Raw genomic sequence first — 25,124 nt, 5'->3', positions numbered from 1 at the left:
ATCGTTTTTATAAAAGTATAAACAATCAAAGTTGGATGTTATATCTAGCGTGTCGCTAGATATAACATCCGTGACAAAACGAATGGTGTGTCGTTGGTTAAAAACGTTTGTTCTTTCCCCTATTCGATATCTTTTTCTCCAGGTTTTTTTATGTCGATTCCGACAGTGATCTATCTAGATGTATAGGCGTGTTTCGTTTCGCGCAAAAAGCATCACAGGATATTGACGATTGATACTTTAAGGTCTCCAAAGGGCCTGCAATGGTTTCGGCGTGACAACGGGAACGAACGGAGGGTAGATCGCGCGCGCAAGAGAGGGACAATTTATTTGTCGGAGCCAGGAAGTCGGTCGTGTTAGATCAACTGGAACGAGAGAAAAATTTTATAAACGCCTCCGCCCGAGAGGTGGGTTCAGGCAGCGGAGAAAAAAATCCCGTTCGCTTGAAGGCGAGCGACAAATGAAATCGAGAAATTTTACCGCAAAGTAGGATAATCTGAAACTGACATTGCTATCCTCTTTCGCGAGCGCTTAAATACCTTCGACGATTCAATATTTCGAAGGAGAGAGACAGAGGAGGGAGGGAGCTTCGTTATAAAGCAACAGAGATGAGAGTCGTTCTTTCAACGCGACAGATTCGGAGATTAATTTTCGAGCGCCAGTAGCCAATAATTCATCCCCGTTTCGTTTTGTCGCGAAACGCGAAGCGAAACTGTGCGATCGATAACGATACGGCAATACGAGACTAATAAAGTTCTAACGACCAGCGTTACGTCTAGATCGAATAACGAGGGAAGGGGTTACATCTCGCGATTACATCTCATTCGATACAGGGAGTGATTTAGCAATTTAGTCTAAAAGGGATGATTTAGTGTGCGAAGCGATTTTCAAAGTGATACAAAGTTATCTCGAGTTAATTGGAAATGGAGATAAGGTCACGATAACGAAAGTGTTACGCCGTTCTGAAAGAGTAAATAATTATATGGGCGCCAACGCCACCCTAACTTGAAACACGTTACCACGAAGATAACATAGTTCTGGCTATATTGCTATGATAATGACCATATGGCGACAGCAAATAAACGGAGTTGTCAAAGTGGTCTATCAAAGGCAGATCAGAATATACCTAGACCTCTACTTACGGGATTAAGTTCCGAGGTTTCGGTCGTTAATCGAATTGAACACGCAAGTTCACACAAATAGGATTTACATTTCGTGTAAATAGAACATTATTTGTGCAAAATAATTACCTTTTGTCACTAAAAATAATTATAGATCTTTAAGAACAAAATGAAACATATTTTTTAAGATAATTCCAAATATTTGCTATTACAAAATTAATATTTAACTTAAACAGATTAACTTCAGCATATCAATGATGTATTCTTTTTCTTAATATAACACACTTTCTTAATATAAAATTTATTATTATTAATCTTATTTAGACCACTGGTTAATCAGCTTCGTTATAATCTAAAGTGCTAAAAAAAGGTATTTAGTGATAATCAAGCTCTGGTGGAATTATTTTAAATTTTTAATAATATTTAATAAAAGTAGTAAATTATTACTATATGTTATTAAATATTTCATTATATTAATCATACATTTAATTAAAATCTGATGTTAATACTTAGTTAAAGCTTAATAACTATTATTTAAGCTTAATTATTATTGTAAAACTGTTTTTCAGTGTACCAGTTCGTTTTCAGTCAAATGAATGCTGCTTGTAAGACTAAAAATTTATATAAATAAATAAATACACTTGTGTGCAGCACATAACACATCTGAATAAGATACGAGGAAAATATTGCAGACGCATATAATTTCAATGAATCGAGCACTTTCGTCCATATTCGCGGGCACGAAAGACATTGTTAGAGAAAAAGCTCGCAATCACGCGCGATCGCACTCGTACGATCGTCGCAATTCGCTCTCGATCGGATCGGCCGACGGGCGCGTGAAACGTCCCTCGTCAGTGCTTTTTCACCTCTAACGAGGTCTTGTTCGTCGTTCGTCCGCGCTTTTCATCGCGTTCTTAAAAGCCTCGGCCAAGCGAGCCTTAACGTATTTCCTGGCCGATCCCCTTTCGCCGTCGCGCCGGTGTACCCGTCGTCCGTTTCTTTTCCGTAACAGCACGAACCTGATATCCTGTCTGCATATCGGAAAAGCCGTCGATCCCCGTCGACCGGATGGAGAGTTTTATTCGACGTGACGAAAAAGCGAATCGACGTTTTCCTATGAGAAAATTGCGCCACGCGTGACAAACGGGCGAACGGGATATCTTTAATAGGATGGGACGCGCGGAGAGTGAATTCGCCGTTGGTATTAATGCAGCATGCAGCGACCGATCGATTAATTAACGCGGCCGACGCGGTGTCTAATCATTGTTTAGACTAGGGGTATTTCGACGTGCAAACATATGATATAGTGGATAATGGCGGGAGTAAATGGGGGCACTATTTGCGTCGAAGCTCGTATGACTAACTGCGTGCGACGCGTTTGATTCGAGAGAACTGTTCATCTCCGAACCCGATATCTCAACCGCGAGAATTTCCCCGCTCTTTGCCCCGACATTTGCGTAATTGAGACTAAAACGTCGTCGAAAATGCGACAAAGGGCAAGAGTAAAAGAGGGCGATGGATTAAACGAATTGAGAATCAATTGGCCGTAAATTTGATTTTTGTCCGAACTAATGGTTTAGATCAGTGCAAAATGACTTCCTTCGATTTTCGTTTTCTCTTATGATTGCAGAGTCGTTAATTAAGAATGCACAATGACGCAGCGAATTTATCCATTGTCGACGAGCCCCCGCGAGGGGTCTCCGGATATCCAAATGGAGACGCTCATGGCGAATCACTCCCCCCGCCAGGGAAGAATAATCTCGAGATGTAAGTATTACCTACGTCATCGGAGCTGCAAGCTCGTCCGTTTAAAAGTCAGCTTTTTTTATTTATTCGCTTTACACGTCAGCTTTTTATTTATTCCTTTTTTTTTTCGCATCTTGCCACGAAACCCGACGCAGTATTAAGTTGTGATTATGAAACTAGACTCGCGAAAACAGAAGTTTCATGAATTAATTGGAAATCCGATACAAGGTTACTTAAGTCCATATCGCATAACGATGTAACGTGCAACTTGATCAAATTTGAGTAACTTTGCTCAAGTGGTTTAAAATATAATTAGTTCCCGATTCTGTGTGTTTCGTTTGCTTCAGTGTTTGCAGAAGCTTGCACGGATAATTCCGCATTTTCAAGTTGAATGATTATAATTATTTCGATTAGTACCGATGTGGAATAATTTAGTTATTATTGTGTTTGTATTTAATACAAAAGAAAATCTATCAAGATTAATTTTTTAGATACATTTATATAAAAGGATGAAACAATTTAAAAGTTAATCCGCTATGAAAAATATGCTGGATTATTATGCTTTCTACCATAACCGCATAGGTAATACACGAAGTATTTTTAACAGCAGTAAATTAATTTCGCATTAATTAATAAATTGCAACTTTTTTCGCGATTAGTACGAGCAAAAAAAAAAACCGTATATCCTCTTGGGGCAATAAAAAACAAGAAAGTTTTCACGGAAAATAATTATGCCGCTACTCGCTTTTAATAGACTAATATATCTAATAAGTACAAGTTCGTTGGACCTCATTTAAGTTCTGCAATAAAAGTGAGCTACGAATTATTCAATTAACCTACAGGGTGGAAAACGTATTAAGAGGCACTAAATGTCTCACTGTTGAAATTCCGAGGATTGCCGTTCATTTTAATGCCTTCGCGAGAGTCGCGGGACTAGGAAAGTTTCTCTGAGAGGCTATCAGTTACACATTGCTTGTAAAGTAAAGGGGTCGTGACAGTGACGTCAAGCGAACCTTCGAACCGGAATTGTAATTAAAAGCTAGAATTACAGTTACAAAATTATCTTCCTTCCTAAGAATATTTTTTACCGCGTCATTTAGTAGGTTCGCATGAGCGCGCAGCGAAATATTCCCAAGAGAGAGAGAGAGAGAGAGAATACGCGCATCTTCCCCGGGAGAAGCAGCAAAATAGTAATTTCCGTCCCCAATAATTTCTGGAATAAATATTCGCGACGTCTCGCGGCGAGGCCGCCGCAGCCGTGCCCGACGAATTTTCCGCGAAAACACGCTGACGCTAATACATCGTCCCCGAGTATTATGCGCGCGGCACTGTTATTACTTCAGGTGGCAAAGCTCCCTGTATTCCGTGCCGATCGTAGATTTGTCGGGGGAGTTTCTAACAGCAATTACGCCGCTAATGGAGCCCCCTCCAACGGAGAGACGCCGCCCGGTCGACTTTCGCCAAAGTCTCTCATCCAGGAGACTACTCTTCTGGTTCCTGGGCTTTCCGACGACGACGACGACGACGACGACGACGTTGAAACTTCCCGCGGATCCCCGATAGTTTTTGCACTTTCCCGCCGAGTTACCCGAGAGTCTCCCGCGTCCCCCTCGTTGATCTTCAAATTGCCGATTTACGGAAGTAGATCGTTTGATTGACGATTTCTCTGAACTGAGCGACGACGACTTTCTCGGGGCGACTCGTCGAATAATTTCCTCGGAACGGTAATAACAATCTCTATGGGCAGAACCACGATAGACATAAAGTTATTACGTGTATTAATGACTTTTATCATTAATGGCCTAGCGAGAGTATAATAATCCAGCTGCACGCGCCGACGCGCGTGATACACGATTCGAGAATGCACAAATACCTACGTAAAATCCGTCAATCACGCTACGTTATCTCGCGGCTAAACGACGGTGACACGTTATTTGCAGCACGCTTTGCGTTTAAATGTGTGTGCCTGTGGATTTTTTTTGTGTACGGTACCTTGTATATCTCATTTCAGACACGCGACAAGACAAGGAGAAGGATAAACACGAGGCCGAATACATGCTACGGGAAAATGGCAAAGCAATGTACGAATGAGCTTGTTACAGATTGTGACGTATACATATATATATAATATCTAGAAATAAAGGAGCGGAAACTTGGATAATGGATTGTTGCGACGGCCAGAGGAGGGCCTCGCATGAAACTATTACGGACCCGTATACAGTTTCGTATACGCACATTCTCACGAGGATGCTTCCGGCATCATCGAAACCTTCTCGTCCCTTTTATCGTCTCCCCGTAAAAGTAACCGTTTACCGCTCTGCTACTTTCTATTTGGTTATATAAGCGATTCGCGAATAAAATATCTCCCTCGGATGATTCCTAATTCTTCGAATGACGACGAAGGATTGGGAACTATCGCACGCGAATCGCACCAAATTTCTTTTCATATTACTGCGAGGAAATGGTGCCCGGTCTTGTTATCTGTGCTCAGTCAACGAGCGGTGAAAATAGACGGGAGTCTATCTCGGTGCGATTTTTGATGAATTTAAAATGAGAGATATGTCACGGTCTCTCCGAACCGAGAAATTGGCTATCCGCGGGAAATAAAGTAGAGAAATGCACGGGAAAGATCGGCCCGCAGAATGAATATCGAACTTTAGTCGCGAGGATTTCGATTAACAGTTGCATTGCGTCTTGTGTCGACAGGGAATTTGTGCCGCAGACGAAGGAGGAGGAGGAGGAGGACAAATCAGCCTCGGACTCGAAATCGCTGACCCCCGTGCCTTACTACAGACTGGTGAGTCTTTCCCGCGCTGGAATCATTTATGAGAGTGACCCTCGGTCGAACTTCGAATGCGAGACTGCGACGGAGGCTGGCGCGTTCAAGGAGAGTAGAATATACGTAGGGTATCCCACCTTGTCCTCCGCTCCTCACTTTCTCTATAGACTCTTTGTCGATAGTTGCTGTTCCGAGTTTCGATCGCTTTATTACTTGAGAACCATTAAGGCGCCCTCTTAATGTTCCTCTCAAGTTAAACCCGACTTCGACGAAACGAGCGAGAGGAAATTTCAGAATATTTTAATGGTTTTAGTTTCTCGTTGTAGACTTATCTCTTTACACTTTTTATCAATTAAATAATTTTTTATCCAGCAACACACATCTTGTTTGAACGCTGGCAATTAAAAAAGTTTTATTTTATATTCCTATCTAAAAATATTAACAAGAAATTCCGAGATATTCGACACTCTGTAAATGTTTTTTCCGCGACGACGTCGCGCTGTAAACAAAACGACGCGTGGAGCACGCATTTGAGGGTGGAGATCCCCTGCGAAACCGTTAGGGACGTTGTTTCTCTCCCGATCGCACCGACTGTCGCAGCATCTTCGGGCGAGCGACGGTGATTAATGACATCGCTCGCAATGATAAACGATAGTTAATGACTCATTGCCGGAATACATTTGCATAATTTTCCGCGTTATAATTTCCCACTTTAATAGACCGTGAATCCACTCGCACGCCCGGCAATTGAGCTTGGACTCGACTATTTTTCACGAGTCTGTAAATTTGAATACGTTTTTTGGTCAATTACGATTGTTCTTGCGTAGTTGCGTGTAGTCGCTCGTTAATCATGGTTAACCGGAGTATTAATTTTGCAAGCTAAATCTCTTGGAAAACGCGAATTCGCCGTTGCTGAATCATTCAAAAGCGCGCGAGTTTACCGCGCCGAATGAAACGTGCCTGTGAAACTTTTGGGAAAAAGAGAACAATTTTGCGCTTTAAATACTATCGATTATATGTTCTCCTTCATACACTCTCTCGTGAACACGCATGTTTCAATACATTCCATATAATTGCGCTGTTCGTAAATTATGAAGCAAAATAATATTTGAAACGGTAAATTGCACTATAAGAGCGTGCACTGAGAGAACATACTTGGTACAATTATGGTTAGGAGAAATTTTAGTTATTATCGTTGTAATGTTAGTAACAATAACATGCAATGCTGCAATGTTACACTAACAAAAAAGTTATTTTGCAATTATCATAATTCGAATATTGTTGGCTCCAAAATGACTATAATTTATAATCATTGAAGCTTCTAACCATGATTATTTTAACATTTAATCGTAGCCATACTACATATTTTTCTCTAAACTATTGTGACTAGCAAATGTTTGAAATTATAATGTTTTGAACTTGTCAGTTTCGATTCGCAACGTGGTTCGAGTTGACGCTGATCGCATCAGGCATCGTACTGGGTTGCTTCGTAGGCATGTGCATTCCAGCTGCGATTATCGAATATGGTGAATTCAGCACTATGCTTTTGGATCGCAACAGGGAGAATGACACTACCACACCGACCATCATATTGCCATGGTTCGGGGGTGGGAAGATTTTGTAAGTAACACGTTTTAACCCTCTGAAGGATCGACGGTCAGCCCGCGAGATACATTTTCTAACGAGAGAGACATGTATTACCGGGATCGGCAGTGGCGGAGTGTTATTTCATTCTGACAGAATGATTTATTTATATCAGAGGTCCTAATTCGACCTACGAAGAAAGGATGGACGCTCTTTACGACGATGCGGTGGCTTTTGGGGCCGCCTGCGCGGCGCTATCGGCGATTATGTTCGTCCTTTGCATGCTCATGGTCGACTTGCTCAATTTCGCCGCCTCCAGGCAAATCTCCAGGATACGCAAGATGTTCCTGAAAGCCGTTCTTAGGCAAGACATGTCGTGGTACGACACAAACACATCGACCAACTTCGCCAGCAGAATTAACGAGTGAGTCTTTCTTTTTATCTTTGTCGTTACGTCGTAAATACACCGTGTCGTTTCGCAAATAACACGGATTACCTCGACCGCAGAATTCACCGTGATAGGCGATTGTAACGCATTCACCGGCAGACGTTGAAGCAGCATAGCTAACAGTAAATCGCTAAGAAATATCTGCGCTTGCAAAATACAATTAACCCCTTACGACAAATCACATTGATTAATTTTATTTTTATCAAAAGATGTGGAAACTACGCGCAACTTTTGTTCAATCTCGGTGCCGGGCAATGATCCGATAAAGATTAACAACATGGATGATACGATTTCTCTCTATGTCGCGGAATAATTTCAACCGGGACGATATCCCGTACCTTCACGCGTCGACGCGTCTTCAAAGGTAGGACGTTGTACCTTCGATTTTCGCGACCGTCGATGTAAACGCGAGGGGGACGAGGAGAACGCGGCGGAGAAGCGAGGAGCAAAGTTCAGGAGGCGAGAACCTGTGTGTTCATCAACAGGTGGGCGTTTGCTCGAAACTCGAAAAGCCTGTTCCCGCACTGTTTCTGCCTCCGCTCGCATTACATCGTATAGTAATTGGATGAGCGACTCGTATTAAGTTATTAGCTCCCTTGAATCGCGAGTATGTTAATTTTTACCTCGAAATAATCAACCTCGTTACCTTGGTCCATGATTCCATTCCTTTTTTTCTGCATAATTCGCGATGAAGGCAGGAAGAAAATAAGAGATAAGCCGTTGCGCTTTAACATACCGTCGTGCGCAAATTACGGGCTGAAGGTATAATAAACGTGCAATAAACGTGATAACAGTATTGTGCTATCTAGAAAATATAGAGAAATATCTAGTGGATTATATAAAAGTCGATAGACTGTCTTCAGTATTTTCCGTCGTCCGGCAATAGCTAACGTTACATAAAGATTTTTAATTTTCGTGACAGATGTCCTATAAAAAGGAATATAAGATAGCGATAGCACTGATAATGACAGACGCCGATAAACCGTCAATCTCGATCAGACCTCTGTTTCGGAGCTTCGTGAGAGGCGCGTGCTCGCTTAACGTAAGCTTAAAGCTAAACCTTGGGATTCACTTTCTATTATGTAAAATATGATATTAAGCCCGGAATGGGGTCTCGAACAGGGGACCGGAGGATTTGTTACGTTAACGGATATACGGATGATAAAATGACGACGTCGTCTCTTTTGACAGGGACCTGGAGAAGATGAAGGACGGCATGGGGGACAAGCTAAGCATCATCACGTATTTAATAAGCTCGTTCTTCGCCTCCGTTATTATCTCGTTCGTGTACGGCTGGAAGCTGACCCTGGTCATGCTGAGCTGCGCGCCGATCATAGTGATCGCCACGGCCGTGGTCGCCAAGGTGCAGAGTTCGCTCTCGGCCATGGAGCTGGCGGCCTACGGCCAGGCCGGCAACGTCGCCGAGGAAGTTCTCGCCGCCATCAGGACCGTGGTCGCCTTTAACGGCGAGCAGAAGGAGGTGGAGCGGTACACGGAGAAGCTCGGGCCCGCGGAAAAGACCGGCATTAAGAGAGGCATGTGGTCCGGGATCGGCGGTGGCGTCATGTGGCTCATTATATACCTCAGCTACGCCCTCGCGTTCTGGTAAGACTGCGCGTAGGTGATGGTATCAGCGTAATTAAAAATCCAATTCTCTGGTAATAAGATGAGCTCTAATGAATGTCTCATTATTTGGACATCGTCGTCTCTCCACATAATTATTTCAATCAAATTCCCTCTTGAAGTACCTTAACCATATTTAATAATACGAATGAAATGAAAAAGACTCCCACTGCTTTCGAACATAAAAGCAGAGAGATAGATAATTGGACATTTATATCTGGAATAGCCCAGTTCCTTTTTACCTAGTTCGACGCGAAAACGCGTTAGCTTTTCGTGGACGTGTCGCGCTCCGGCAAAAAGCAGATTTTCCCTTGTGCCGCAGGTACGGGGTGCAATTAATCCTGGACGATCGCCCGAAGGAGGTGAGAGAGTACACGCCGGCCGTGTTAGTGATAGTGTTTTTCGGCGTCCTGTCCGGCGCGCAGAACATGGGCCTGACCTCGCCGCATCTCGAGGCGTTCGCGATGGCGCGGGGCTCGGCGGCCGCGGTTTTCAACGTGATCGACCGCGTGCCGGAGATCGACAGCCTCAGCAGGGACGGTCGGAAGCTCGACTCGGTCAGGGGCGAGATCGAGTTTAAGAACGTCGCGTTCCGCTACCCGGCGCGAAAGGACGTCCAGGTGCTCACCGCGCTGAACCTGAAGATCAATCGCGGCGAAACGGTGGCGCTCGTAGGCGAATCCGGATGCGGCAAATCCACCTGCCTGCAGCTCGTCCAGCGGCTCTACGATCCCCTTGACGGACAGGTGAGTGGGCGCGCGAGTCTTTAATCTTTCTCCGTTCCAGAGGAAAAAACGTACTCGTTGCTGTGTCATAATTATTCTGTTTTGAATAACATAACGCAATGCAATGCGGAACAAAGAACGCGTTAATTTAACGGCGTGAAAATTTCGGATTCCCGCGTTTTAACTTTTGTTTACGTGGAAGACTATTATAAACCGGCTTATGGAATTTTTTAATGGTAAAAGCGTAGAGAGAGAAAGAGAGAGAGAGACAATGGCGCAATATGACGGGCGTTGTTATGCGGGGAACAAAGTTAATAACCGCGCATATAGCGCCATAAATGTCCGAGTGACGTTTTTATCCCTCGCGAAATTACAGTGACGCTGAATAAATGACGCGGCGCTGCGGTAATTTACTTTGGCGTTATTCGGAAAATAATTGTTTTGCGGTGGTCACGCTCGCGTTATATCTTCCATTCCATTTTTCCGTCGAACGTCTTCTTCAAATATCTTCTCGTCGTACGGTATATCGACTTACTTATCGCGTTTATGTTTTCATGGGGAAAATTCGCGGACGGTCTTCGCATCTTCTTCCATGCGGGAGAGGGGGTGGGGGATGATCGCTAGAATATCACACGATCGAGATCACGGTGAAGAGTGTCGTTGCAATGTTATTATTAACGCGACCGCGATTTTTACGGCGCCAAAGTAGCTGTGGTAGTTTGATAACGCAGCATATTCTGCGTGCAATAAACATTTTATGTTTTACACCCTGCGGCCTTTTACCGCTTTCTATCCATCACGCTTGTGTGTTCGATAAAGTTATGAACTAGAAGTTTTTGCTTTTAGTTAGTGCGTGTAATATTAAAATGCCGTGCACATGTAACGTAATGCATTCTCCCATAGATCATTTTCGTGCTGCTCGCGTATGAAAAAAAGCACAATAACTATTTCTTTTAACATTATGTTGTTTACGTATTCTTTTGGTCTCGCGCTTTGGTTTACATTTTTATTTTGTTAGGATAGTACAGCTTTAGAATTGTGTTTTAAGACCGACAAATAATTGACGTGCAGTTTGCATGAATGGTATATTGTAAAAATATTAAATAGACCCTAAAAACTCGCTTTAACTGAAAAATAGTGTTTCTCTTTGCTATATTTTTATTTTATGTCTTTTTATCAATCTCGTAATGTTATTATTATTAATGCTAAGCGTTAAAAGAAAAATTATGAATATAAATTAAAACATTAAAATTAGCAACTATTAGATGTAAGTAGAATCATAAAAAACTGATAAAAAGGTATAAAATAAAAATAATAAAGTAAAGAAGAAACGGTTTTTCGAAGTAAATTTGATGCCTAATTTTGTATTTGTGTAAATGTGTAAATGTGCACGGTAATGACGCGGAAAGGGAACTACATTTGAAAATATCATTACTATACTACTATACGTCTAACCAAAATTAAATTATGGTTATTTAAAAAGTCTATTCCAGTAAGAACCGATATGAATAACAGTAACGTTATTTTCAAACGGAGTTTTCTCTTCGCGTCATTATCGTCCCGCTCAACTATCGATTCTCGTTTTGCTTTGAAAATGTTTGCACGTCAGCCCGACGTATATGTGTGCGTACGAGAGAGAGGAGGAGGAGGGAACAATTTCCAAGAGCCACTGTATTTTCTCCGTGCAGGTCCTCCTGGACGGGGTCGACGTGTCGTCGTTGAACGTTCACTGGCTACGCTCGCACATCGGCCTGGTCGGCCAGGAGCCGGTGCTCTTTGACACAACGATACGCGAGAACATTCGCTACGGAAATGACAGGATTACCGAGGAGGAGATGATCAAAGCCGCGAAGGAAGCGAACGCTCACGACTTCATCAGCAAACTGCCGGAGGTGAGCGCCACGCCGCCCTTTTCTCGTATTCCAGCCGCGCCCTTTGCCCGCCCGGAATTATATAGCTTCCTTTTCGGTCGCGCGCTTCTCCCGGCGCGAGAGAGTTCGACTGATTCAGCGGGTCTCATCTCGGGAAAGAGTCACAGAGCCCGGCGGATGTACGTCGACGTTGTCATCCGATTGAAAGACCCAGCGCGAAGATATTGTATCCCCCGTTCGACATTGTCTCTGCTACCGAAGCTCTTTGGCACGGTTTGCTCCGGAATATGTTGGATGTGTCGCGGCACAGAGCAAACTGTAATCGCTAAACGCGCGATGACAGTACGCTCGAAATACCGGAAATCGCGAGGATATTCAACATTTTGATTTTGCCCAGTCTGTAGAACTTCATCGTCGCGAGAGGTGCCGCGCGATTTCGAAGCTGATCGGCGAAATTCCGATGAGAGAGTTCGCGCGAGCGTAATTAAAAAGGGTAAATTATTAAACGGGCTAAAGGGACGCCGAATAATTCTCCCGGATAATTCCCTGACCGGATATAACCGTGTTGTCATCGCGCGCGTTGCGATGTGTTAACAATAGTCTCAGGTGCGCCCGGCAGTCCGGCCGGTTACGCGCGCAAACAGGCGATAAAACACGCGTGTTAAACTGCGCGCGGGAGCAAATAACATTATCCGAGATTACGCCTGTGTCAACGATTAGGCGTTTATTAGCGGATTATCGGTAGGTGAATTCGATACTAGCGATGGTCCCATTGGACGGTTGGCACCGCGTTTGCACGCATACACATTCGAACACATTACCCCATTATATCTCGTTCGTGCGCGTCGCAATTTAATCGCGCGGCCTCCGCGCGTCGTTGGAAAAAAAGGGAGCTTCTGCTCGTTGTTGTAAGTTCATCGCGATTGCAATTAGTCGGCTGCATCCTGCATCGTCGCGATAAAATTTCGGTCCTTTATTAGAACAGATTGTAAATGGATTTGATGGACGTTCCGTGAGACAGAAAACCCGTCGGTCGAAAGCCCTCCTAGCTTTTTGTCAAATTCGACAGCCTGCGGGAAGAACTCCGATCGGCGAACGTGGCGCAGCCTGCAAATTTATTAAACCGCGTGTTGCATATGCACCGCAGGTGTGACATGCTGTTTCGCCCTTGATTAAATAACCGTTAATTCGAACCGAAAATCGCTCGAAAACTATCCTCGGGCGATTGGCGATCTGACGTATCATAACCAGCGGCGCCGCCGCTTACTCACGATTGCAAATCCGTGTGACGGGCGAGCAATTCTTGCGAGTTTGAATTAAAAAAAAAAAAGAGAGAATATTGAGAGAAAAAGAATAATATTTAGAAAAACTTAGATATTATTATATATATGAAAAAAGAATTTACACTCCATGAAGAATATTATAAAATTGGATCGATGAAAAGTCAAAAATAACAAGTAAATCAATTTTTTATTCTGATTTAATATTCTTGATTAAAGTAATTGAATTACTAAGATTTAGAATGTATGTTGAGTAAATTTGACGCTTGTGCGACAGACTTACGATAAATTTACGGATATCTTATGAATTATTTGAAATAAGTGATATTGATTTAATGCAACTATATTTTTTGATTGTGTACACGAAAATTTTGTTCAAAGTAAATATTACTCGTTTTGATTAAATAACGAGAATGTATTTTAAGTTTATTCATCAAGAAGACATTCTTTGTAAACGCGTTACTTAAAGAAAATAAATTAATGAAAACAGTTACTACTTTCCTTAGCACGAGAATGATATTTTTTGTGTGCAATGTAAATTCGCGCGCGGAGGATCCGGACAGTGAAACGGTCGGGTTTTTTTGTGGATTCGATAGGGATACGATAGCCCGGTAGGCGAGAGAGGCTCTCAGATGTCGGGTGGACAGAAGCAGAGAATCGCCATCGCACGCGCGCTAGCGAGGAATCCGGCGATACTTCTGCTGGACGAGGCGACGTCTGCGTTGGACGTTCATAGCGAGGCGACCGTGCAAAGGGCCCTCGACGCGGCGGCGAAGGGAAGAACGACGATTATAGTCAGCCACAGACTTTCCACCATCACGAACGTCGACAGGATCGTGTTTATTAAGGACGGAGTCGTCGTCGAGCAGGGAACTCACGAGGAGTTAATGGCGCTCAAAAAACACTATTACGGACTGCATGCCGCCCATGCGGAAGCAGTGGCTAAAGGTGCGCTTCAGCTCGGAAACGTATTTTGTATAACACACGTGCGATGTTTCGTGCGATGATCAGGTACACAATTAATTTTCTGCTACTTGCCAACGTATATAGATAAGGTCACAAAAACCAAGAGCACGGTGTCCACCCCGAAGACGAAGATGAAGATAAATCCGCCATTGAACAAGCAATTCTCAACGTTATCCGCGCACTCCCATCGACTATCTCTCGCGAGATCCGAGTCCTCGGATGGGGAGGAATTGGACGAGCAGGAGAAACCCTACGACGCGCCTATGATGAGGATATTCGGGCTGAACAGACCGGAATGGCCGTACAATTTAATCGGTAATTTCCAACTAATAACGAGGAACATTGATAGCAGGAACGGATGATAAATTTATGATAGAATTATTGGACACATCTTACGAGTCGAAGGTACAAAGACTCGTCTCGATAAGTGAGGGAGAATAATCTTAATGCGATTTCTTGCAGGATGCATCGCGGCGGCAACGGTCGGAGCCTCCTTCCCCGCCTTCGCTATACTATTCGGTGACATCTACAAGATATTGAACATCCCCGACCCCGACGAGACCATGAAGGAGGTCATTACCCTCTCGATACTCTTCATCGTCGTCGGCGTGCTGACCGGTCTCGGTACCTTCCTGCAGATGCACATGTTCGGCCTGTCCGGCGTGCGTATGACGACGCGAATAAGGAAGATGGCGTTCACCGCGATGCTGAAGCAGGATATGGGCTGGTACGACGACGACGCGAACAGCGTGGGCGCGCTCTGCGCGAGGCTGTCGTCGGACGCCGCGGCGGTTCAGGGCGCGACCGGGACCCGCGTCGGGTCCATGCTCCAGGCCTTTTCCACCCTCGTGATCGGCATCGGGATATCCATGTACTACACCTGGAAGATGACGCTGGTCTCGGTGGTGTCGATCCCGCTGGTGCTCGTCTCGGTGTTCTTCGAGGCGCGAGTCATGGGCGGTCAGGGTATGCAGGAGAAGAAGAAGATGGAGTCGGCCACCCGGGTGGCCGTTGAGGCGATAACGCACATACGTACGGTAGCCAGCCTCAACAGGGAGGAGGCCTTCTACCAGAGGTACTGCAAGGAACTGGACCTCGTCGCCCAGGCGACCAAGGTCAAGAACAGGCTTAGGGGACTGGTATACTCGTGTGGGCAGACCGTGCCGATGTTCGGCTATGCTATAAGTCTCTACTATGGCGGCTACCTGGTGGCCAGGGAAGGACTGAGCTACGAGAAGGTCATCAAGGTGTCGGAGGCGTTGATCTTCGGCTCGTGGATGCTCGGGCAGGCGCTCGCCTTCGCCCCCAATTTCAACACGGCCAAGATATCGGCCGGCAGGATTTTCAAGCTGCTCGACAGAGTCCCGGAAATCACCTCGCCACCGGGATCAGAGGGACAGGATTCAGATTGGGTGAGGCTCTCGCTTTGATATCTCGCATATGCGTGTAAACTTGGTTTACGTTTAAGCCGCAGGTACACAACGCGTTTTGGCCATCGCACACCATTCCCCCCCCCCCTCGTTTTGTATGTTTATTTAGCGGCGGTCATTAAATAAATAATGTTTGCGCGATTCAAATTATAGCGTGCTTTGAGCGGGCGACATGTTTAACGTTAAATAATAATAACGAACGAAAGATAGAGACGCGTAAATGAATTTTGCTGAGGGAGAAACTGAAAATTCGCTAAAGAATATAAAGCAGCGAAGTGCAGGACGCGTTCATAATTAGCTGTAACTTTTAATTAATCTCTCTTACAAAGTTAATCGAAATTCGCGCGACACTGAACACAGCATTTAAATTGCCTACTGAATCGTAAAATTATTACCCTTAGTGATTTGTTTTAACGTACGCGTCGATGAGTTGTTATTGGACATCGACGTGATTCGCGTATTCATTGTCGAATAATTTCCCTTGTAAATAAAGTAAATGAGTTGCTAACCGAACGACCGAACTAAAATTAATCGAATTGAAGAGTGCGAAGGAATCTTCGGACATTTTATATATAAAAAATAAAATCGTCACGCACGGATCTCGGGGACAATTTCAAGGAGCAAAATTATCAGCAATTTTCTACGCAGACTCTTCCGTGTTTTCGTGATTCTCGGAAATTTTCCTAAAAGCGCGTTTAATAATCGCCGTTATCTCGCAAGACGCAGAAACGGACTCGCGTAAGATTTTCCGCGTAAAATTTACACGTTAAATACTATTGCATTGTTTAACGAATAATTAACGGGAATTAGTTTCCCGTTAAAATCCGTGATCTCTAACGGAGTCGCGTGATTTACAATGCACTCGGCAAACTGCTTACGTAATCACGTCGCGTAGAGCACGCGGGGATTTTGATGATTAGCGCGCGGCAAACGCGCAAATCAATTCGATGACGCCTTGCCGTAAACACCGCTGATTGCCGGATGCATGTTTAATTGCATGTTTAATTGCATGTTTAATCTTCGAAACGCGATGTTTTCTATTTTATTTACGGTTTTATCGCGCGGTGTTTGCACGCGCGCAAGTCGGAAAACGTCTGTGCAAACGATGCAGGAGCATCCGCGAGAAATTTACGGCCGTTTGATTGCGTTTCATTAATTACGTTCGAGACGCGACGCGGATTTCGTGGAGAGCCGCAGGCACCGTTATATTTGTTTAGGAATTCACTTGGCGCAAATGAATTGTGAAGCGCAGTTACTCGCGTTAATTATCTCTGCCGATCCCCGGCCGATCCGACCGTTGCAATAATTATCTTTTTATCGGCATACAAGTCTGAAGAAGGAAAAAAAAACGAGGCAAGATCACTCCTTCGCGTCTCTCCCCGCGTCCGTATCGCGAGATTTGGGGACGGCGCGTAAATTACAGGATTAACGCGAATCTCCGCCCGGCTAACGAGTCGCCCTGTGTTTTTTTTTTTGCCCTCGCAGAAGGCGGACGGCCTGATACAGTTCTCGAAGGTCGACTTCCATTATCCGACGCGATCGGAGATGCCGGTGCTCAAAGGGCTGAATCTGATCGTGAAGACGGGTCAGATGGTCGCCCTCGTGGGCCAGAGCGGCTGCGGGAAATCCACTTGCATTCAGTTGCTGCAGCGGCTCTACGACCCGATCTCCGGCAACGTGACTATGGACCGGCGTGACATCGCCTCGGTCTCGCTGGCCACCCTCAGATCGCAGCTCGGTGTCGTCGGGCAGGAGCCGGTGCTATTCGACAGAACGATCGCGGAGAACATCGCCTACGGCGACAACAGCAGGCAGCCGTCCATGGACGAGATCATCGAGGCCGCCAAAATGTCGAACATCCATACGTTCGTCGCCTCGCTGCCGCTGGTCAGTTGTTCGATGTCGCTGCCGTGATGCATGTCGCGTGTGATGAGTTGCACGCGAGAAGAGCCTGGAGCTCGTTTAAAAGAGAAGCGAGAGTATTTTACGTTGCTATTATAAATAATAGCAACGTGCAAATGTTACGTTTCGCAGATTTTCGCACTGCCGTTAAACATAAATTCAATTAAACAACCTTTTAAATCGGAATTGTTTGAAAAAGTATACAATAGTTTGTTGTTTGTTGTTGTTGACGAAAGAAATATTGTATTAATATCTATAATATTATTAGTATTTTATAATATATTTCTTTCACAATGTTAAATGTATTTCTGACGAGTATAATTCTATTTCTTTCTCGCTCATTTAGGGCTACGATACGAGACTGGGATCAAAGGGCACTCAGCTTAGTGGCGGGCAGAAGCAGCGAATAGCGATCGCACGTGCGCTATTGAGAAATCCTCGAGTTCTGCTGCTGGACGAAGCCACTTCGGCCCTCGATACTCAAAGCGAGCAGGTGAGAACGTTACGTTATTCCAAAGGAAACTCTTTGTTCGGAGTAATTTTATCGGCGATTTTTTCCTATTATCTCAAATAATAGACTTTATTCGGGTGCGAACGCATGATACTCGGGAATGTAAAATAAGAAGAGTGAGATGAACGAATCTAAAGGCAGCAAAAACGATCGCCAGCCGTAAAAAAAACACATTGAATCCGTTGCGCAGCATATGCAGAAAGCGTTGCTCATTGACCGCGCAAAACGCTCGGTGCGAGATTCGCAGAGCGGAACGATCTTCATCTGGACGCGTCCAAACTTTCGTTGTTTTTTTTTTTTTTTTTTGTGTAGCGTGTACGAATATCTTTTGATTAACGGTACATCATAATCTCCGAGATTGCGCGGCCTCATCGACGACGTTGAGATTGAAGGAGATCCGATTGAATGTTTCCCGTAGGACACGGCCGTTATCTTTTTCGCGACGGACCAATGGCGGCGATGGGCAATCGAGTTGATGGTCGTCGAAAGTGACGGTTTGTTTCGGCTCGCGCGTCTCCCTCGGGCGCGGTTCTCCTCCATGCGATTTCCGCCGGAAACAGAATCCTCGTATCTCATTACGCCGCCGCGATCGTTAAGAACGTCTGCTGCATTTTCGCCGCGCGCGAAATTTCGCTGCTTCGGTCGGGGCAGGAAAGATAGCGCATTTGCACGCGGTACTTTCTCTCTCTCTTTTTTTTTATTTATCTTCCCTCCCCGCTCACTCGCGGGATGCATTAACCCGCGAGTCAGCATCGAGTTTTTAGGTCAATCCATTTTAGCTACGTTTTCCTTTACTCCGCGCGAAACAAGTGTATATTCATGCTTTGTACGAGAAAGGAAACGAAAAATGCAACGCGAATGGTACGACTGAAATGCACCAGCTCTGTATAGAAAAAAAAATCTACATTTCATTTTCAACATTTGTTTTCGCGTAACTGCAATCTCTAAGTCCTGCATCCTGAAAATTTTCTCATTTCAAATTACAACGATAATTTTAAAAAATTAGAAATGTTACAATTCGCTTAATTAATTTCTCGCGCACGATTCAAGCAAACTGTTCCGCATTTTTAACAAGAGACCGGCGAGAGAGAGAGAGAGAGAGAGAGAGAGAGAGATCGGTTATTAAAACAGGTACGTTGTAACGTTGCAGAACTATGTTGCAAACGGAACTATCTCCGATAAGCAATAACGGGCGCGATAGTCGGCGCGTGGTTGGATAATAAATATTGGAGTATTTATACGGTGTCCGCTGCACAGCGGACCGTCGGACTGTGCGGCGATTTCGCGGTGATCTGGACTACCGCGCGGCGAGATGAATAATTAATCCGGGAACCCAGGTGGATTTAGATGAAAAATACAAGTGGCGAGTGCGAGTCAAAAAGGGCGAGCGCCTGTGTCCGCCGCGTATTACGCGGCTGTAGTACACGGGCGCTGTTTTGTATGATAATTCCGGCGCGTGTTCGATTAAAACTCGGTGATCAACTCGCGCCGGATCAACACCCTTTGTCGCGGGGACAGGATGGAAATTGCCGCGCGGTCGCGCGATCGCGTTTCTCCCGCGCGAGGCAATTTAAAAAATAAAAAAAGATCCCGCGATAATCCGTCAAACGGTTCGTAGATCTCGGCAGCCCGATATACTCTTTCTCCCTCTCCCTCCTCCCTCCAGCCCTCAAACATCCGATGTCGAGCTGTTGAATTAACGAACGAACCGGCGGCTGCCGCACAATTGCCGGCATTATCGTCGCTAACGATCGGAAATGCTTGGCTTTACGACCAAACGGGTTTGTTGCAACTCCCCTCTCGGCTGGGGAAAACGGCTCGTCGCAGCCAAATGAATTTCACGGCAATATTGTTTCCGCACCGCGCAACTCTCTTTCTCTCTCTCTCTCTGTTTCTCTCTCTTTCGGAAATGCAATCCCGCGACGGCGGGATTCCAACCCTCGTTTTTGTCGTTGGGGGGTCCATAAAACGAAAGCGGAAAAGTGCTTATGTTCGATTAGCCCCGCTAGAGCGTCGCGCTCCCCAAATCGCTACCCCGATTTAAACTGTGTTTCGCGTTAACACGACCGCTCGCGCGCTAATTGCTCTCCGCGTTTACCGGAATTAGTTTTGGGAAGATGTACTGAATAATTTATATCCCAGGAACGCGCAAGGAACACACGCGTGCCGTTGTATTATTAATGTTAATTGGTTTTTAACGCTTTCCACGCGCTCCCCACGCGGCACGTTCCGTTTTGTGTAATGAATCGATCTACATATGCAACGCGCGATACTAAAAGTTAAAATTTATATCGTACTACTTTAAAAATGAATTACATAAGCAGTGAGTAATTTTTTTTAAACTGCGTTAGAGACATAAATTCTGCACAAAGAAGATAATCCTCTGTTTGTGATTTTTTTTTTTTTTAATAATGCAGCAACGATGATAAAAGAGATACATGTTATTCCAACGCAGGCGATTAATTCCCGAGTACACCTCGATATTAATTCACGTAAAAATAAAAGATTTTTCATATTAAACAATTCTCTATTCAATGCCGAGTAATATCTCAATCTACACACAGAAAAATCATTCTCGCGCTAAAAGCGATTACTCAATTTTTAATTTCCTTCTTTCACATTTTTGCATTACATACTTATTTAAAATAAACTTGCATTGTACATACAGACTTGAATTAAATATGTATATTTATTTTTAAATATATTTCATATTTGTACATTCGCGAGATTTATCACATTTATTCAAAATATATCCTGAATCCTAATAATTTGATACTTTAATCAAGAATATCGAGTTAAAACAAAAATTCGATTTGTTTAATATTCCGATATTAATATTTGTTTAATATTTTCTTCAATATTTTATAATATTTTCCGAAAGATATAAATTCTTTTCTTAGTATGTGATAAGTTTTTTAAAAATTTGTAACAAATATATTTAAGACAATTATTAAAAAATATATTCTTTGTTAAAGATAAGTGTCACTAAAAAAAAAGAGAAATAAATTGAGCAATTGCTTTTCTTGAAGTATTCCTCTGCGTGTACACACACAATACCAAAGAGCAAATCTTTGCCAACGATCAAGATAAAACAACGATCAACCGTTTGCATTTACATTCTCGTCGCCGTTGTCGCGCGTTCACGACGTGCATCCGAGGAAATGGCCTATCACATTAACCGATATTTTCTGCGTGCAGGTCGTGCAGGCGGCCCTGGACAAGGCCATGCAGGGCAGGACGTGCATCACCATAGCCCACCGTTTGGCCACTATAAGGAACGCCGACGTGATCTGCGTGCTCGATCGGGGCTCCGTGGCCGAGATGGGCACCCACGACGATCTGATGGAGGCTGACGGTCTCTACGCTCACTTGCATGCTCTCCAGCAGTCCGCTATGCAGTAGAGGAGCGACTCATGGTGTCGCGAATCCTTTCCGCTTTTTCCTCGTTCGCCCGCGACTCGATCGTTCGCGGTGCACCGAGTGTCGTCTTGAGGGCGCGATGTCAAGAGGTGGTCGAGCGCGTGAAAAGCGAAGGAGTGAAAACCGCGGAATGAAACTCGAGTGGCCACTATCACCACCGCCGAGAGGCCATGAGATAGATGTCCAAGAGCACAAAGTATAACAGCCGACGTTCAAAGGAACGAACGCCCCGAGATAGAAAACAGACCCCCGTAGGTTTACGAGCGTTCAACGGTTTATCACCGTGTCGACTCTGCGACGAGCGTGATGATAGGTAGCGCGCCGTTCACGGTTGGGATCACTAATCCCGAGGATCACGATCTCGAGCGACTGTACTTTCCAGCGGAAGCTTGACCGTAAGTCAAAATTCGGGGTTTTATCGACGTCAGAATTTTCGGATTTAATTTTCAGCCAGCCACACGCGAATAACCCCCCCCCCCCCATCAACTTGTCGCTCTGCATGCATCTTTTTACACGTTGACACGAGTGAATCGTGGTAGTGTCACCGCGATTTTCTTATGAATGTGAAAACCGTTTTTCCATATTTTGATAAATATATATTATTAGATTTATGCGTGAACTGTAATAGCTGTAATTAACCCCTCGGGCGACTATATTTTTCTCTGTAAACAATCTGGATCCTTTTTGTCTGAAATTCAGAATTACTTTCTAACATCTCTGCACTATCAAGTAGTTGTTTAATTCATTAAAAATCTTTATTCAATAACAATTAAAACGGGAGAGTAAAATTGTACTCGTGCCAAAAAGGATCCAGATGGCCGAGAAAGGGTTAACGAAGGCTAATGAAGCAAGGGCACGATGAGAACTTGCCTCCTTTTTCTACTCCTTTTTCTCTCTCTACATTTCTGCGCCCATCTTATTCGCGCTCTGTCACATCTTCACTGGTAGTTTTATACATAATACTTTTTTGCGGCTGGTAGACTTAAGTCCCCCGTCAAACACCTTTTATCGGGGACACGCACGTTACTTCTCCTGGCGGCCACGTTACTTCATTAAACATTGTACCACGCGCGCCCACGTAACGATTCAACCCCCATGCCGTCTAGCCAGACGGCGAAACGCGTCACGCGGCATTATCCTTAATGGCAGGCAACGTAATAGACTTTGCCCGCCACCGCCCCGCCGTTATTCGTACGCGTCGACTTTCCTCCGTAGCGACCTTCTCAGGTGATAATATTTCTCCGCGCGATAGTGCCGCACGTACGCCGCGCGAAATCCTTACGATCTTTGCGAGATCGTATCTCGCGTGACGAGTGCTGGGAAAGAAGGGTGTTACGAAAAGACCCGTTTATTACTGTGCTCAGTAAAAGTGAAATAGACATCTTTTTTTTTTTGACAATACATTAAATTGAAATTGAATTAATTTTTTATATATGTTCCCGTCGTGACGTAATTTTAAACGGCAAAAGCTGGAAGAAATGATGGCACCGGGACTCCGAGAGCCGAGTCGAATAAGAAAGACGGAGTGCAAACAGGCGCAATTAGCGTAATTAATATTATCGATGCGTCTCTTTTGCGTGTGCCCCGCTAGATCAGATAGACGGCGCGACGACAAATCGATTGGTTAGCGGGACGTAACTCGCGTAACGAGGCGTGCAAATGGCGACAGGTGTTCAAGGGCGTGACGCAAGAGTGAGCGTTCCTCCGCTGTCGACGTCACCGTCGTCGTAATTTCGACATTGCCACCGGGCGGCAAACTCCAAACGACGTACCATGAAAAATGTATAAGTACTTCTTCGGGAATAATACACGCCTTCGCCCTCCCCCTCCCCCTTCGCATTTCTTCATTTCTCCGCTCTTTCGCCTGTAAAATTCAGACGTTCATCTTTATTCCCTTCCTGCGGTGTAAAAGAGCGAATTCCATTCTCTCACGCGGATATCTGTGAAATATATGGCAAACTCACCAGTGGAGGCGAAACGTCGAATAAACAAAATTTGCAGAAGGGACGTCATAAATTATCGTCGCTTGCCCTCCCCTCTGCCTTTCTCACACCTTGTGCCTTAATGACGACACGTTAGTTTAATGGACTCGCCGTGACGGACAAGTATAACGAAGATGAAGCGGTAGGGAAGAGGGGGGGAGAATGCGAACGCGATATCCGTTCGGGTGATCGGGAAGGGAGGAGGGGATGGAAAATGCTCCCTCTCGCCGGAAAATATACGCGTTCGCGAGCATGTGCTGAATTCGATCGGGAGGAATTATGTAAAGCGGCGCTCGGTGTACGAGTAAATTTATTACCGCAATAACAGTCGTGTGTGCGATACGTATGGCGAGGGAATAAATAAAATGAAATAGAAAATCATATATATTTACGAGGGGGAGAGAGGACGCTCTCCGCGGTGCTCCGGCGTTGCCGTAGTGTCCGGGACTCCTATGTGTACGAAACGAGAATCGATAATCGCGAAACAATCAGCGATCCGTGGGACGGCGATTTCGGCGCTTTCAAACGTGCGGCTGTCATAAATTACACTGTCGTAGCCCCGAGTCATTTCGCGATTACGTTCTCCCGGTACCTCGGAGTGCCTGCCTCTCCTTAGGGCCTAATAACAGGACTCGCCTGGGGGCGCGAAGGCTTATCGGCTTTGGCGATGATATACGCTCGAAGGGCGAAGAAGGCACGTATATATATATATATATAAAAAAAGAGGACCCGGGACGATTTTTCAGAATTTGCTTCTTCGGCTTAAGGGAACCGCCGCGTTTCTCAGATGTCATCTGAGATCCATTAGTCGAGAGATAAAATTGCGCAAACACGTCGCGGCCGGATGCGAAAGAGCGATCGTCGATTCTAATCGAGATACAATGGGGCATTAAACCAATCGCACGTGTCAAGAGTGATCTTCATTTCAGCATTCTTGTAAAATTAAAATTGAAATTTAACGATTCTCTTGGAATATTTCAAATTAAAAATTGCCATTTAGATTTGCATTGACAGAAGAAATAAATATACAAAGCAAATTACGTTAATTATATTTATACGTTTAATATACAATTAAAAGAGAGATTTAGAATATCGGAGAAAATGTGCTCTCGTAACTCTATCGATCCCTCGGTCAATCGCAAATAGCTACTTAAGATTAAGGCTGCGGCTGTAATTAAGAACTCAAGAGATCTTACAATTAGTTAAGCTAGGACGAAGGAAACTACCTCGGCTCGGACGTATATAAAAAAAAAACAGGGTCCGAAAATTGTGTGTGTGTTTTTGTACGAGAGACATGCATGTCGAACTGTTATCGCGTGCATTTGCGGTGGTTACGAGGATGAGGTATTCAAGCTTTTGTTATAAGAGAGAAATATTGTGTAACGTAAAAAATAATAAAGAACACTATAAAAGAAGGCGAATCGCGAGAAGAACACGATCTAATTACAGTTCCTTTCTTCCCTTCCACCGATGTCTTTTTTTTTTGCCCTTCCGACGTTTTCTGCCGCGCATTATTGTACGAGAAGGAATTAATTAATCAGATGGAGATGACGTTTATAAAGAATGTTTCAGACATATTGGCTCATCCTTCATAATTCCACGATGAACTGGGGGGGGGGGAGGGCGGGTCGACTTTTCCTTGGGGAAAATTTGAACGGAAAAATCTAATTACGAGAGCGCTTAAAACTTGAGAAAGCCGTGAGAGCTTCTAACAATTAAATAATAATTTTTGCGCGATA

General features: G+C 44.5%; 1 protein-coding gene across 12 annotated transcripts in view; it reads left to right on the top strand.

The window, feature by feature from the left end:
• The window catches only part of LOC105832868 (multidrug resistance protein homolog 49), a 65,590-nt gene extending 40,784 nt beyond the window's left edge, over positions 1 to 24,806 (top strand). For 9 of the 12 annotated variants that reach the window (XM_028193455.2, XM_028193453.2, XM_028193454.2 and 6 more), the window contains 14 exons: positions 2,749 to 2,885; positions 4,876 to 4,945; positions 5,571 to 5,661; positions 7,070 to 7,263; positions 7,403 to 7,651; positions 8,867 to 9,280; positions 9,621 to 10,044; positions 11,712 to 11,915; positions 13,771 to 14,122; positions 14,225 to 14,455; positions 14,603 to 15,552; positions 17,056 to 17,457; positions 17,819 to 17,965; positions 21,182 to 21,385. In XM_028193455.2, the coding sequence (XP_028049256.2) occupies positions 2,771 to 2,885; positions 4,876 to 4,945; positions 5,571 to 5,661; positions 7,070 to 7,263; positions 7,403 to 7,651; positions 8,867 to 9,280; positions 9,621 to 10,044; positions 11,712 to 11,915; positions 13,771 to 14,122; positions 14,225 to 14,455; positions 14,603 to 15,552; positions 17,056 to 17,457; positions 17,819 to 17,965; positions 21,182 to 21,385 (4,047 nt within the window). In that variant the 5' untranslated portion in view covers positions 2,749 to 2,770. Of the gene's footprint in view, positions 1 to 2,748; positions 2,886 to 4,875; positions 4,946 to 5,570; positions 5,662 to 7,069; positions 7,264 to 7,402; positions 7,652 to 8,866; positions 9,281 to 9,620; positions 10,045 to 11,711; positions 11,916 to 13,770; positions 14,123 to 14,224; positions 14,456 to 14,602; positions 15,553 to 17,055; positions 17,458 to 17,818; positions 17,966 to 21,181 lie in introns of all 12 variants that reach the window. The other 3 variants (XM_028193456.2, XM_012674171.3, XM_012674165.3) reach the window with 2 other exon arrangements.
• Positions 24,807 to 25,124: the final 318 nt, after the last annotated feature.

Source organism: Monomorium pharaonis, chromosome 8 (genome assembly GCF_013373865.1).
Source record: "Monomorium pharaonis isolate MP-MQ-018 chromosome 8, ASM1337386v2, whole genome shotgun sequence".
Lineage (NCBI taxonomy): Eukaryota > Metazoa > Arthropoda > Insecta > Hymenoptera > Formicidae > Monomorium > Monomorium pharaonis.
Note: the sequence above shows the minus strand (reverse complement) of the source record. Positions and strands in the feature narration are given on the sequence as shown.